The 12,036-nt window shown below is 41.2% G+C and overlaps 1 protein-coding gene across 1 annotated transcript; it reads right to left on the bottom strand.

The window, feature by feature from the left end:
• Nucleotides 1–461: 461 nt before the first annotated feature.
• plk3 (polo-like kinase 3 (Drosophila)) lies at nt 462–9,526 on the bottom strand. The gene is made up of 15 exons (XM_041803315.1): nt 9,189–9,526; nt 8,141–8,248; nt 7,912–8,028; nt 7,527–7,656; nt 7,314–7,401; nt 6,776–6,871; nt 6,407–6,605; nt 5,571–5,697; nt 5,170–5,285; nt 3,881–4,001; nt 3,705–3,788; nt 3,109–3,271; nt 2,796–2,925; nt 2,528–2,638; nt 462–2,434 (listed from the first exon to the last, which is right to left on the bottom strand). The coding sequence occupies exons 1-15, from the start codon at nt 9,402–9,404 to the stop codon at nt 2,237–2,239; spliced, it is 2,004 nt and encodes a 667-aa protein (XP_041659249.1). The 5' UTR covers nt 9,405–9,526; the 3' UTR covers nt 462–2,236.
• Nucleotides 9,527–12,036: the final 2,510 nt, after the last annotated feature.

Genomic DNA, 12,036 nt, shown 5'->3' with positions numbered 1-12,036 from the left:
CTTAAAGTAAATTCTACCCTGGCTGTGTTCAACAAGAGGCTTCTTTGCATGGTGCAGATGAGGCTGGTGGCACCACTTTTTAAACAGTTTCTTTGTCAACATGTTATAATCCTGCATTTAAATAAAAGAGGTTTAGCATTAAGTAAATTTACCTTGTGGTATGCTGGTTTCATTGAAAAGACTCTTAGACATGTGACAAGCAAAGGTGTGCAGTGCAGCCCCTTGGCTAAGTTCATACTTATAAGCCCAAGCTAAGAGCTCAACTACCAGGGGAAAAAACAATACTGCAAAATCCACATGAAAAAAAAAGACTATTAGAGTCATTCATATGTACAGAATTTGCATACTGTGGACTTTGCTGAACCGTTATCGAAAAATTTTCCCCCTGGGAGACTCCCAAAAAGCAAACTGCCCCTTATATACCAGTCTGACTTTTTATGAAAGCAAAAGTGGAAAGAAAGTTCATTTTCAATAAACTTTATTTTTGTCCCATTTCCCCCAAACATGTTACATAGAAAAGGTGATTGGAATCGAACATTTCCTTGTGTCAAGACTAACATTTACACAATAAATAAAAAAACATGTATAAATAAAAAATAAATAAACAGGACATTATGTGCCAAAAAATAAAGACTCTTCTTAATTGGCAGATGGCTTTCACAATGTTGGGTTTTTCTGAAAACAAATGTACGTAATACTTGCATTCCAGGTCACAGTTTTTAGGATACAACTCTGGGTCGAGAAAGCAATGTAAACCGATAAGGATTACAGTATAGTACAACAGCGTACAATGTTTTCTTTTTATAGATATTACTGGGATATATTTATGATACCAGTTATTCTAAAAGCTTATATCAGGTAGTGAGAGTGTAGTGCTATTGGACTTACTTTCAAACTTGGCTCAAAGTACAAAGTAAACCCCATCTTTAAAAGCCACCCCTGTTTGTATCCAGCTCGACATTCACGAAGGGTTGTTATTGCACTATACAGACATCCCTCAGAAAGGCACTTTTATCCCCCCCTCCCACCCTCATTTCACTACCAACAGTTTGTTTACAAGCACGTGTGGCACACTCACCTTCTGTATGTGAATTTAAAACTGAATCTTTTTAAAAACCAACAAAGAAAATGCCTTTTGGTATCTGGTTAAAAACAAATAAAATATAACAAGTGTTTGTAAAAGGCTTCACTTTCCAGACAAATTTACAAAAAACAAATTATAGAGTGCAATACTGTGTTGCTCCCATAGCCCCTTTTAACATGCTGTGTACCACGTTGGTGAAAACTTTCTCTCTGACGATTAACAAAAACAGACGAAAGTGATTTTTGAGCCGAAGCAGCGAACCTTCTCATCACTTTCCTCAAATAAGGCCAGGAATGTTATTTGTGCATGTGAGGTCAAGACTGTAGTGTGATCCTTAAGCTGGCTCAGTATTTCTTCTTTAAAATGAAAAGGACAAAAAGAACATGTGCGCTGTAGTCCAAAGAGGCCAGGAACCAACAGAGGGTAGGAGGGTCTTTCAATCTAACCACACCACAGCTTTCCCAAAGCATCTCCGCCGTAAGACCACAGTTCCAGTGCAAGTCAACGCTGTTAATCGACCTTGCTGCTAAAACACTTTTGGAAAAAAAAAAAAAAAAAAAAAATAGCCTAAAAGCATTCCAGCTACAAGATTGTCCTTGTTCCGTTGCAAGCAAAAAAGGACAACTTTAGTGTTTAGATACCTTTTGGGAGACCATGCCTGGGTTATTGGCCGTGATGGGGAAGTGGGAGTTGCAGGGTTGGGTGCTGTCTCTCAAAGCCAAGAAGCATTGGTTCTGAGTGAGAGGAAGGGGATCAGGAGTTGTGGTGTTTATTTAGGCATCTGCCTGTGAGGGATCCATCATTTCAAGCCAAGTAGGAGTCTCTTATTATAGGTATCAATACCTTCCAGGTGAACACCTTTGAGGCATGAGCTGGGCAGGCACTAATCCTTGAGGCAGATGCTGCTTGTGGGCAACTTCCTGACTGCTTGATGATTATCAAGGTCAATCCGTGTGATAAACAGCTGCCTGAGCACCAGTACAGGAAAGGATATTTACTCCACTCCTCCGAGCATCCTTCCATCCTTCCTCCCGGCACTGCCTTGAGGAATTTGATCAAACAGTCAGGCTGCCTAAGAAGTGGTGTTAACCAGTCTGGGTGCCTCGAAGGCATCTGCCACTCAGGCAGCCTGGGAGGCACTAAGCGGTGCTCTCAGGCATCTGCATGGTGTTGGAGCAGCTGGACCACATATCGTAGTCGGTGTCTGAGCTCCGAGGTGCAGCCCATCTCAGCCAGCATGCTGAGGAGGTAAGTGTACGAGACGCGCTCCCTGCTGATGTAAGTGAGCAGGTACGAGTCGTCGGATGACTTGCACAGGATGATCTTTGTGTGGTCGGTGTAGAAGTTCACCTGGTGGGGATAAAAAAAAAAAGAAAAATATAAGCAAATTGCTTTGATGGCAATGTTTAGTAAGGCATCTTTGACTTTTTTTGAGCTTCACACCTGTAGGGTGCCGTTGTTGAAAAGCATGACAAGAGCGTGGTCAGTCTTCACCCACTGGAGCAGCAGAGGAGGAGAACTTGAGACTTGCTCTTCACACTGAAGATCTCCACCCTGAAGAACAGACAAAACAGGATATCACAAAAAATGTCTGAATTTATCTTTATTTCTTATTAACCATGTATTTTGAATATCAGTGCATATGGAAAATTAAATATTTGATTACTTAAACAAATTGCAGCAAGCTAATAATTAGCCACTGTGCACATACCTCCATAAGGTTTTGCTCCATGTAGTTTGCCATGAGCTCAACTATTTGTTTCTGGCTGCGAAGCTGCTCAGGTAGAGAGTTGGCACAGAAACTGAAGTGTTTATTGTTGGTTAAGCAGTAGTGGACTGTCCTGTTTGAAGGAAAAGGGAGATTTTAATTATAATATTCTAAAATGCAAAAGAAGAGCTTTCTGACTGGGTTATATAGATACTGTAAATTTTAAAACACACTGAGTAACTCAACTGAGTCTAAAGCACACTTCCAATGTTTACACAACACCTTCTGTAAATACAGCAGCACGTCATGTACTTACTTGCGTTGGTTACAAAGACTGAGATGTGTTCCCTCATTGAAGAGCACACCAATGCTTTGGTTTGACAGCTGATAGCCAAAGCCATATTTGTTTGAGTAGTCCACCCATTTGGTGACCCACAGGAAGGACTGAGGCCTGGACAAACAGGGTGGGTTTCTGGTGGCTGGAGATAAAAAAGTAAAATTAAATCATACAAGTCAAAGGTAGATAATAAGGGATATAAAGTCATGTGTAGTTTGAAATAAAGATGCCACAAATGTAAAGAAAAGGAAGTTTAAGAAGGTGCTTGAGGTTGGATGAGTCAGCAGATTTTTGGAGGGTAAAGACAGGGCTGGGATAAGACAAGATTGGGTTGATTAAAATTGAATGATGGTGCATAATTTGTTATATAATGCTGAAAAGCACCATTTCTTTGTGGGAGAAACTACACTTTTTGCACTCAATGTCAGCACAGATGCTCATCAGCATTTCAATTTACTCTTTGGAGACATAATATGGAGCCGACTCATTACAGTCTTTTTTTTTTTTTACCATGCTGTGCTTTTGTTTAATTGCTTTGCAGTCTTTATAACTCAGCATTATTAGTGCTCTCCTACCTGCAGGCATGGTGGCTAGGCAGCTGTTGAGAACTTTCATGGCTGATTCAGCGACAGCTGCAGGGGTCAGGGCGTCCTCACACGCTACAGACAAAACAAAAATTAAATTAAGTTTTAAAACCAAAAACAAGGTTTCAAAAATGCATTGAAATCCATGAAAAAGTAGTGTGCCTCACGTTCAGTGCTGCTTGCCATAGTGCCCTTGAATGAGCGGGAGATGGACTTCCTTGATTCCTCCTCAGCAGGGGTCTGTTCTAGAGGTACAGAGCTGACCAGCTGACCAGTGGGAGAGGGAACCTGAAAGGCAAAACAAAACATAAGATATGCCATATATCAGCAGCATATTTAAAAAAAAAAAAAAGCACAAGGCTGAAGACGCCACGTAACCAAAGAGTTAAGAAGACCTGGCTGAGACTTTCTGTCTTCTATTAATGTTTGTACAGCTGCCTCACCTTTGAGAGTCTTAAAAAAAAGTCAACCTGCATAGTTGTTTTTCATTTCTATATTAGGGTACAGCTCAGACGTCTGTTGCTTCAGTTTTCGCTCTTCTAATTGACCCTTTTTGCAAATTTACTAGGGCGAACCTACTTTTAGAAACACTGCTCCCGTCTGTGTGCTTGGATAAGTAGTTTATATGTTCATGTAACCACAAAGCTGTCTTAAATAACCTGATAGTAATCTTTTTGTTAGCCTTTTACGTTTCCTGCAGGAATGCTTCAAAAATGGGAACAAAGCAGCTGTCAAAATAATCTTAACAAAAAAAAAATGCAGCTCATGCCTCTTGACAACAACCTGGTTTCTCAGCACAGGCTCATTATGAAGCTGACAGAGAAATAGTCACACCAAGGAGCAAACATTGTAGTTCCTTTTGGGCTCTATAAATAGCAGCTCAACCATACTGATCAGGGACTGGCCGAATTGAGCTTCCTGCTGCTGTGGCATTTAGTCTCACCTCCTATTGTGAATCTTTCTGAAATTATTCCACAAAATGATAAATAGTCCATCGCAGAATGAAAAATGTGCATTATAAACCAGAAAAGGAAGCATAGGTTTATTTAGCAGAGTAAAAACTGACTGTCCTCAAGTACAGAAAACTGTCCTCAAACAACAAAATCCCTCCTCTGAAATTCACTCCTCTACTGATGAGTTGAAGGACTTTAGGGATGACATAGATTCTTGCACTGCGTAAGTCTCAGAGAAACAAAGCCACAAAAAACATTTCTAAATCTCTTTATGGGGCACAATTCCTTTGTATAATTAAAAGCATTATACATTATTCAAAGAGCAAGTTGCATAAGCAGTTTTTAGTCACTGCGGATGAACCAAGTCCCACAAGTCATGCACAAGTACTGATTTTCACAGCACTTATTAGAAGCTTCAAGTACGCTAATTTTGTCTGCGGTAAACAAGTCGCCATTTTGTTTTCCTCGCAGAAGTAGGACACAAGAAGAGATGAAAGACGCACCTCGTTGGGTCCCACAGTCTTGTAGCTGATCTGCCGGTTGATGGAACATTTAACGATACCAGAAACCAGCTTGGAAATGTCTTTGTCATCTTTTTCCTCGCATGGAATTTTCTCGACTGCAAAAACACAAAAGTCAGACACCAATCAGAACATAAACAACACACTGTTCCTAAAACAGAAAGGGGAAATTCTTAAAAAGGACGCTGATTACACTCTCCTTCTGTATAAGCATTATGAAATATGAAGTCACATGAGCTAAAACTCAATTAACAGGATAAGAGCTGCTACGTAATTACACCAAGGAGAAGGAAAATATGTAACTAACAGTTGGCGTGCATAACAGATGACCTACTCTTCTTCTGTGCCAGTCATCTGGCTGCTCTGCGGCTGCTGCTGCTTACCTTTTGCTTTCTTCTTCCCAAAGAGGCTCTTAGCCATTTTAGTGAAGAATTTCTTGGCAGGGCTGGGGGGATGGAGCTCTGGCACCATCACACAGCTGCTGGGAGGAAGCTTATCAGGAGTGAAACCCTAGAGGAGAGAAATAAAAAAGGCAGAGCAGACAAGGTTAGGGGGATGAAGAAGAGGTGGGGATGGTACACAGCTCAATCTGAGCAAGTGCTGGCAAGTCATATTCTACTCTGGTTTCAAGTATACTGCAAATTTAAGCAAGAATAAACATCTAATTTTAAGTTAGAAATATATATATATATATATATATATATATATATATATATATATATATATATATATATATATATATATATATATATATTTTAAGTCACATCCAACTGAAAAGTCTGGCTCTTATTTCAAGATCTGAGACATAAAAAGACCTTGCTTGATTAAAAATATTTTCAGAGCCAATGGGGCAAGTGATATTGATTGAACTTATTCAAAGATGCAACAAATTCAATAAGATGCATTAACTTATTTTGACTGTACAGCTCATTTCAAGGCACTTGATGTAAATTTTGCTCACCCCATTAGCACAGCTCCTCCTTACAAGCAATACAGGTCATAGTAATTGTCTTTTGTATTCTGAATTAAATTGTTTGTCTAAACCATTCAGGAAAATGTAATGAGATGTTTTGATTTGCTTAGATTTAACTTTTCGCAATGAACACTACAAAAAGCTTAGGATGAAAAACTGATAAAAATCATAAACTGTTAAAAATCATACAAAAGGAGTAACATTGACATTTGTTACACTGACAAAATTAAAATAAATTATTCATACTTTGGTGAAGAATTCATGGTTGAGGATTTGATCCAGTGAGAGTCTGTCACTGGGGTTTTTCTGCAGGATGCCTGAGATGAGTTTCTGTGCAGCGGGGGAAAGAGAGGATGGCAAGTTGTACCGAACTTCCTTTATACACTTGTAGGTCTCCTTTAGATCAAGAGTTTCAAAAGGAGGGTTTCCGCACATTAACGTGTACCTGAAAGGGTTAAAACAAAGCATGTTTTACTGGAATCAAAACTAAAATCGACTCAGATAGTTTGAGTCAATCAGCATCATTTCCTCACTCGCTGATAAGATAAAACCTAAACCAGCTCCTCAACATTCTACAAGTGTCACTTTAAACAAGACCCGACAAAAGCAGCTTACATCACACATCCAAGCGACCACACGTCAGACTCTGTGCCGTGGCCTTGTCTGTTGAGCACCTCTGGTGCCAAGTAGTTGGGAGTGCCACAGATTGTTCTGAAAAGAAAAAAACAGTATTGATTTAGAACCATAAACTAGTCTACATGTACTCAACTTTTGTTGTTGAAGATGAGGAAGTGTGTGCTGAAGCATCTCTATCCTGCCACATTCATTCTCCTGGTATTTGCCAGGAAAGTGTCAAACAGGTAGTGAAACTGTGCTCTGAGCGCTACATTCAACTGTCACATGGAAACCGGTTTAGTTAGAGACTTGCTGAGGAAGAGATGTGGGAGGAAAGGTGTGCTTAGTAACCACTGTAATGGTTTTTGAGTTAATGTGTGCAGAGAAAGCCTAGGAAAGAGGCTAATGCTGAGGTCTTTTGATACTTCTATGTGCAGGAATTACTGGGTGTCGTGAAATGTTGTTTAACCACAAAAATAACCACATAAAAAATTCAGTTAGGTTTTTAAATGTCAACAAAGAACATTAAAAGACTAACTTTTTCCTCTGCTCCACTGTCTCCAGCTTTGCAGCAAGGCCGAAGTCTCCCAGCCGCAGCTCCATGTTCTCATTGATAAAGAAGTTGCCTGAAAGAAACAAAAGCATTTGTCCAGTCAGCATTCCACACGTGACATGTGCATACCCAAAGTCACAGCAGATTCCTGTGATGCTTTGCTGAGCGTGTGCATGTGCCAGGTTTCAGCTCACATACCTAGTTTGAGGTCTCTGTGCAGGATTCCTCTGCTGTGCAGGTACTTGAGGCCGGATATGATCTGTCTGAGGTAATAACGCACTTCTGGCTCTGTGAATGTGTGTCTTGCCTTCCAAATGTGTGCCAGGGACTGCAGAGACAGAGCAGTGAGTGAAGTGTCAACTTCCTGTCCATCAGTTTGACTATACAATACAGCGGCACACAGAGCTGCAGTAGCACACAAATTAGTCAGGAATGGTTATGCTTTGGTTTTGTATACTTGAAATTGGATTAAGAAAGGGATATTAGTACAGATGTGGGCTCTACTGTGTACTATGGAGCAAGCTCTGTATGTGCAAGCAAGCTGTGCAGACTGTTCAAAAAAATTAAGCACAAATTGCCTCACCTTTCGACTGCACAGCTCAAGGAAAATGTAGATGTTTTCCTGGTCTTCAAAATGATGACAGAATTTCACCACATGCTTGTGTGACAGGGTTTTGTGCAGCTCAATCTCATTGGTGATCTGTCAAAAATATAATCAGTTTGTGTTTATAATTCAAGGCAAAAACTATAATACTGAATCCACTTTCATGCATGATCATCCCTGCAGAGTATAAACAAGCATAATAGCGTACCTTGTCCCTCTGGTGCGGTTTGGACACTCTGCTCTGTGGGATCACCTTCACAGCATACATTTTGTTGTTAGAGAGGTCTGTCATCTCATAGCATCGAGCGAAGCCGCCCTTGGGGGAGACAAACAGGATGATCAGTTAACAAAAGCAGCAGGTTGAAAACCTGCAATGGCCATAAATCATTGGCCTCAATAGCACATCTTTGATCCAGGGAGTGATAAGTGTGCAGCAGTTAAAATGTCTGGACAGTAAGACAGCCAATTCTGGCAGGCTAGAGAAGAAAAATCAATCCAGTTTCAAAGGGTTAACTATTCAGCTGCATCATTTTGTAATCAGTTGCACAACATCTTTTACTGCTCTGGATGCTCTCATGTGCTTCTAAACCCAACGATAAACCCCTAATGTCGTGTTTGCAGCTGCACATTTCTGAATACAGTCAGGATTATGGATACTTGAGGACGATAGGGATGAGGCAGCCCGAGCTGCTGCATTCATTAACCGTGAAATTGACTGAGACGTTTCCAGCTCTGCGGCAGGCAGCAAGGAGAAATAGAGAGAGAGAGGGAGAAAGAGAGTTGGCTGGCTGCCCGACGCAGCATATCGATGACGAGCAACATGTTGATGCCGCTCCATTCATACATGGCACATGCAGTGTCAAAAACCATTACAGTCGAGAGATGGTGGAAGAGGGGGGCCGTGGCGTACTAAGAGAGATATATTAATCTGACCAGTAGTCATCTATGAAAGCCATTAAAACCAAGGGATTCTTGTAAATAATCATTTTTGGGGTTTAAGGTGCTGGTAATTTAAGAGCAGGGCACACCTTGCGCCCGCGCACAGCAAAGGGAGATTGGCTACATTCACCACGAGGTCATTGCCTATCCCCGCATTAATGACACACCTGGCACATGGCTAAATAATGAATTTTAATAATCGTCTGCTGTATCAGCCCAGCGCAGCCTCGAAATTCTACATCCATTTTCGCTTCAGATAGAACGCCCCAAAACACAGCAAACAGAGAACATTTTAAAAATAAAACCATTCTTCCTACCTTTCCCAGAAGCTTCCCTTTACTGTAGGATCTTCCTGTTTTGGAGTCTGTTACCACTTGGGCCAGCTCTGGTTTGGTTTGGTCGCTTTTATTCCTGTTGGTTTTCACCGAGGCGCAGGACTTTCGGGGTCCACGTTCCGGAACAGGCTTTAATAAATCCGCATTCATGGTGTGACACGAAATACGCTGTGCTGCAGTGAAACACCCGGAATCCATTTAGCGCAGCGGTGTTATAACAAAGCCGTGTATATACAAATAAATATCCCTTTCGTTCGTTTCTTTTTTCAGCAGTCGGTGTAATGCGTACGGATGCGTCCTGCACGTCCAACTGTATCCATCTGGCGTGTCTGCGCCCTGTTCCCTGCGAGTTTATAAACCAGCAGTGACGTCACGGCCAGGGGCGGGGGGAGGAGGTGCACTGCCGGAGAGAGTCCAGTCTATTTGCTCAGACTGACTCTCAATCAAAAAATGCAGTCTGGAGTAGGGGAAAGACGTGAATGAAACAGCTCATGAAAAGGGAATAAGCCAAACTCACGTTGATATAACTCATGTCTCAAAGCTGCTGTTTAAAACTGAGTTGTGGGGGTCCCTGTTGCATCTTTAATCCCCAGATTCACACTCTATTTAATGAGTAAGGGAAGATTCTGTTTAGAACGTTAAACACAAATAAGGCCTCTCCTTAGAGGATGATAAAGGGTTCATGTGTCCTGCGACTCTGAAAAAATTGCCATAGATTCAGCGGAGTCATACCTGAGGTATTCAAATTGGATTAAAATAAAATATGTATGCACTTTATCCATACAGCATACAAAACGAACAAACGTTGCCTTGTAGACAATTGCATTGAAGCTCCTATTTATTTTTCCCAAGAATAAAAACCTGGTTAATTATTTTTTTGAGCACGTTTTTGTGTGTAATGCCTGGACAAAACACCGTACAAGGTAAGAAGAAGCCTTTTGGTCGCGGGCGCTACCTAGTGGACAAACGTTAGTCATGTTCTGTTGAAGACTTCAAGACCACTGCTCCAGTAAGGAAGTTTAGATTACCTTGATTTTGGCGCCTCTAGTGGTCAAAGCAATACCTCATCTGTCTACGCTGAACTCTTGGAATTTTTAGTGCACGTGCGTGTGTAAGTAGTAATAATATAATAATAATAACTTTATTTCTAAAGCACTTTTAAAAACAAGGGCTTACAAAGTGCTTTGTCATGGTTAGCAACAAAAGCAAAGTGATTAAGAAAGGACGAAGACAACAGAACAATGATACCCAGAAACATCAACAGAACCCCAACAGTGCAAGACAAGAAAACATGATCAAGTAAATAAACTAATAACATCGGAGCCTAAATGTCACAGACACCAAACCATGAGATCATCTCGATAGTGTGCAGGCATTGTAACCATACCAACTAAAATATCTGTGATCAATAGAGCACAAGCATTAAAGGTACCATAAAAACGATAAAAACTGGACCCCAGGCAACACAGGAACCATACAGGTCTTTTCTGACAAAACTTTCCTCTTGCTTTCTGCGTCATTGTGAATATTTGAAGAGGAAAATCGACGTCTGTTTTTTTTGCTGTACAAAGAACAGCTAAATTTCTACACTGACAAGTATTGAGACCCTTTACTAAGTACTTATTTGAAGCACCTTTGACACCTAATACAGCCTTGAGTCTTCTTGAATGACAGAGAAAGCTTTGCACACCTGGAATGGGGGATTTTCTGCCATTCTTTGCTAACCCTCTCGTGCTCAGTCAGCTATGAGGACTGTAGATGCCATTTTCAGGTCTCTCCAGGGAAGTCCGATGGGGTTCAAGTCAGGACTCTGGCTGGGCCACTTTAGAGCACTCAGAGTTGTCTCAGGCCATTCCTGTGTTGTCCTGGCTAAGTGCTCAGGGTCATTGTCATGGCAGAAGTTGAACCTTCAGCTCATTCTGAAGTCCACTGAACATATCACTGTACTTTGCTCAGTTCAGCTTCCCCCTCAACTCTGACCAGTCCCTCTGTTAAGATAATTTAAAAAAACCACACACACATCATGATGCTGCCACCACCATGCTTCACTGTAGGGATGCTATTGGGCAGGTAATAAGCAGTGCATGGTTTTGTCCAAAAATAACTCTTAGAATGGAGGCCAAGGAGTTCAGTCTTGGTTTCATCAAACCAGTGAATCTTGTTTCTCAGTCTTGAGTGTCTGTTAGATGCTTTTACAAATTCCAAACATGCATTCGCATTTTGCACTGAGAGGCGTCTGTCTCGGCACTCCGACATAAAGCCGAGATCAGTGCAGCAGTGATGGTTGTCCCTCTGGAGCTTTGTCCCATCTCCACACATGATCCCCGGAGCTCAACCAGAGTGACCATCGGGTTCCTGGCCACTTCTCTTATTAATGCCCTGCTCAGTTTGGATGGGCAACCAGCTCTTGGATTTGTCCCTGTTGTGCCAAACATCTTAAAATTGAGTTATGGAGGCCACTGTGCTTTTGAGAAAGGCAGTTCCTTTGAATTCATGGCTTGGTTTTTGCTCTGATGTGCAACGTCAGCTGTGAGGCCTTCTATAGAGAGGTGTGTGCCTTTCCAAATCATGTCCAATGAATTTAATTTACCACAGGTGGACTCCAAATTGTAGAAATGACTCAGCAAAGATTGAGAGAAATGGGAGGAATCTGAGCTAAATCTCCAGTGTTGTTGCAAAGGGTCTGAATTCTTATATCATTGTGGTATTTCAGTTTTTAATGTTTTCCTTAAGGAAGCTAAAAGTATATAGTCACTAGGTCATTTCATTTCCCAGTCTACTCTGTGCTTTTACTTTAACAGCAGACAAGAAATGACTTACAACACTTGAA

The sequence above is a fragment of the Cheilinus undulatus genome, linkage group 13, assembly GCF_018320785.1.
Source record: "Cheilinus undulatus linkage group 13, ASM1832078v1, whole genome shotgun sequence".
In the NCBI taxonomy this organism is placed as follows: Eukaryota; Metazoa; Chordata; class Actinopteri; order Labriformes; family Labridae; genus Cheilinus; species Cheilinus undulatus.
This window is presented reverse-complemented; position numbering and strand designations above follow the sequence as displayed.